The sequence below is a fragment of the Sinocyclocheilus anshuiensis genome, unplaced genomic scaffold (genome assembly GCF_001515605.1).
Source record: "Sinocyclocheilus anshuiensis isolate Anshui unplaced genomic scaffold, SAMN03320099.WGS_v1.1 scaffold2201, whole genome shotgun sequence".
Taxonomy (NCBI): Eukaryota; Metazoa; Chordata; class Actinopteri; order Cypriniformes; family Cyprinidae; genus Sinocyclocheilus; species Sinocyclocheilus anshuiensis.
In genome coordinates this window covers 1-2992 of record NW_015552525.1, presented here as the reverse complement: position 1 = coordinate 2992, position 2992 = coordinate 1, and the positions used below count along the sequence as shown (strand labels likewise).

The following is a 2992-nucleotide window of genomic DNA, read 5'->3' as shown; positions in this document are numbered from 1 at the left end:
CACACACACACACACACACACACAGAGACAGACAGACAGACAGACGTGCACACACACACACACACAGACAGACACACACACACACACGCTGTCTGTCCATCGATCATGAGTGGAGGTTAAATACGGCGGTCAGGGCTGATGTCTGCGTTCAGGGCTTTACGTCTCTCATGCAGGGTGCTAGAACAGCCCTGACCCGTCCATCATGAGCTTGTGTGTGTGTGTGTGGTTGTCGATCAGCACGGGGTTTGTATACGAGTCCGAGCATCTCTCCAACAAATGTTCATCATTGCAATATTAAGAATTACTTTTAATAATTATTGATGTCTGTTTCTTTTTTTTTTATGCATTCGTACAAGCTTGTTTCATAGATCTAGAGCATATTTTTGAAGGTGGAGATTCTTATAAAGACAGTTTTACATCTCAAATCATGTTTATTTTCTAAAGGATGAATTTGGGTTCAGTCTGAAGCGTGTGAAGGGATGTTCAGTGTGATTCTGATCGGCTTCAGCGCTGAGAATAAATCGTTTATGACCTGAGTTTGGGTCTTTTGATTGGAAAATCTGGACTGACTGACTTACTAATTTGAACTGAATAAATATGTATTGGCTTGATACTGTTTTTGAGTTTTGCCACGTGAATTTCCTTCATTAAAAAGCAGTTTTCTACTCATCCCTTCAGCGTCTCACGACTCCTCAGGCAGACATGGAAACATTATTACTGAATCCTGCTTGATTTGTGGCTGTTTTTGTTTCTCCGTTATTCAGAGTCTGACTACAGAACATTCAGGTGTTTCAATAAACTGATCTTTGTACTTTGAAATTTCTCTTAATTGCGTAATAAATGGATGTCACACATTTGTTTGTGGGTTGTCTTTTATTGTCACGTTAAAGTAAATCACATTTAGCTCTTGTTATAGGAACTTATTACAACTTATCGCCTTCTTTTTTTAAATTGTAAAGCACTTAATCTAACATTAAGTCGAACATTATCTAAAAAAGGCATATACAGTAAAAAGACTGATGAAAACAATCTTGCACCATGCAGCACTAACTTTTTAAACTACTCATGACGACGTTTTATTGTAAGTTTATAGATAATCTGTTAAAGGGAATAGGTTTATATTCAGAGCTGGGTAGATTACTTACTAATTGTAATCTGTTGCCGATTCCAAATTCCATACAAAAATTGTAGTCAGTAACGTAATCCTTACACATTTTAGGTAATATAAGCAGATTACTTTTTATCTAACTCGTTTGTCACATTGATTTAAATAGGACAGTCTTATACCATATTGATATAAAAATGCAAAGAAAGAAAATATGTTCCAAAAAAAATTTTTTTTTGTTTGTTTACCTGCATGTCATGTGACCATTAACATGCAATTTAATTATTAAAATATTTATTTTAAAATCTCAGGGGTACTAAAGTCGATATATTAGGTGAAAGAGGTTCAAATGCGGAAACAAAAAAAAACGACGGAAATTCAGTACAATTATTGTGATAGGATGGCAGTAGCTGTTTCCGTAGTGTAGTGGTTATCACGTTCGCCTCACACGCGAAAGGTCCCCGGTTCGAGACCGGGCGGAAACAATATTTTGGGGAAGTCGTGGCCTAATGGTTAGAGAGTCGGACTCGTAACCCAAAGGTTGCGGGTTCGAGTCTCGTACCGGCAGGGATTGTAGGTGGGGGGAGTGAATGTACAGCGCTCTCTCCCACCTTCAATACCACGACTGAGGTGCCCTTGAGCAAGGCACCGAACCCCAACTGCTCCCCGGGCGCCGCAGCATAAATGTCTGCCCACTGCTCCGGGTGTGTGTTCACGGTGTGTGTGTGCACTTTGGATGGTTAAATGCAGAGCACTAATTCTGAGTATGGGTCACCGTACTTGGCCACATGTCACTTCACTTATTAATTTAGTTTCGGCTCGCGTGCGATGCAGTGACTCGGCCCACTCGCGCGGCGGCGCTGTCGGAGGCTGCGAGCCCGATGACGTCACGGCCCCTGCCGCTCACTCGCTCGTGAGGACCCGAGTGTCTGGAAATAAACCGAAAATATAAACACTTACGATTAAAAACATACTAAACTAGCTGCCGGAGGCATGGCGACGACGTTTGAGCAGATGAGAGCGAACGTCGGCAAACTTCTGCGCGGCATCGACAGGTGAAGATTATCATCAATAACCGATAAACATCGTCCCGCTTTAAGACGCCTCACAAACACAATTCATTATTTTAAAGTAGCTGCTTGTGCGTTGTATAATTGTATTTGCGTGTAATAATTCGAATACGCTTTATACAGTACAGTACAGACTGATTCAAAGCAGCTTCACAGAAATCAACAATGTTAAAATTAAGAAATGACTTAAATTTCAGCTCTACGGAAAACAATGTTCCGTTATTGATATCAATTCAGTTCAATAACAGTGTCAATGTTGCAAAGTTCAGCTATAAAGCGAGTTTAATTGATCTAAACGCAGCTCTACAGCTGATACAATTAGTATTAATATCATTAATATAATTATTATTAATATTATTGCTCAGTATCAATAGTGAGTCAAAGCGAATGAATGTGATGATTACAGGTATAACCCGGAGAATCTGTCCACGCTGGAGCGGTACGTGGACACTCAGGCCAGAGAAAACACCTACGACCTGGAGGCCAACCTGGGCGTGCTCAAACTGTGAGTGCTGCACACTACCAAGGGCTCTACACTAGAGCTGTGCGCTCACTCATCCGTGTGCTTGTGTCTTCAGGTACCAGTTCAACCCGGCGTACTTCCAGACCACCGTCACGGCTCAGATCCTGCTCAAAGCGCTCACCAACCTGCCGCACACAGACTTCACTCTCTGCAAGTGTATGATCGACCAGACCCACGTATCCTTTACAGTGCGCTTCCTGACTGTCCTCAACACACTGGAGTGAAGATGTTCGGCATCATTACTCCTCCGGATCCTCTCTCTCTCTCTCTCTGTGTGTGTGTGTGTGTGTGTGT

At 41.9% G+C, this 2992-nt stretch overlaps 1 protein-coding gene and 1 non-coding gene across 2 annotated transcripts; both read left to right on the top strand.

Moving 5' to 3' along the window:
- The first annotated feature begins 1517 nt into the window (after nt 1-1517).
- trnav-cac (transfer RNA valine (anticodon CAC)) lies at nt 1518-1590 on the top strand. Its single transcript has one exon. It is a non-coding gene; the product is annotated as a tRNA-Val (tRNA).
- A 358-nt stretch (nt 1591-1948) lies between these two features.
- Nucleotides 1949-2945, top strand: LOC107663555 (eukaryotic translation initiation factor 3 subunit K-like). Its single transcript, XM_016453795.1, has 3 exons — nt 1949-2160; nt 2582-2680; nt 2754-2945. Exons 1-3 carry the CDS (start codon nt 2099-2101, stop codon nt 2920-2922), a joined length of 330 nt encoding a protein of 109 aa, XP_016309281.1. The 5' UTR covers nt 1949-2098; the 3' UTR covers nt 2923-2945.
- Nucleotides 2946-2992: the final 47 nt, after the last annotated feature.

Bases quoted from the DNA above. Each gene is read 5' to 3' on its own strand.
- LOC107663555 (XM_016453795.1), top strand. From the start codon at position 2,099: ATGGCGACGACGTTTGAGCAGATGAGAGCGAACGTCGGCAAACTTCTG. The intron at 2,161-2,581 runs GTGAAGATTATC...TGATGATTACAG, and splicing joins CTTCTGCGCGGCATCGACAG to GTATAACCCGGAGAATCTGT. The intron at 2,681-2,753 runs GTGAGTGCTGCA...TTGTGTCTTCAG, and splicing joins AACCTGGGCGTGCTCAAACT to GTACCAGTTCAACCCGGCGT.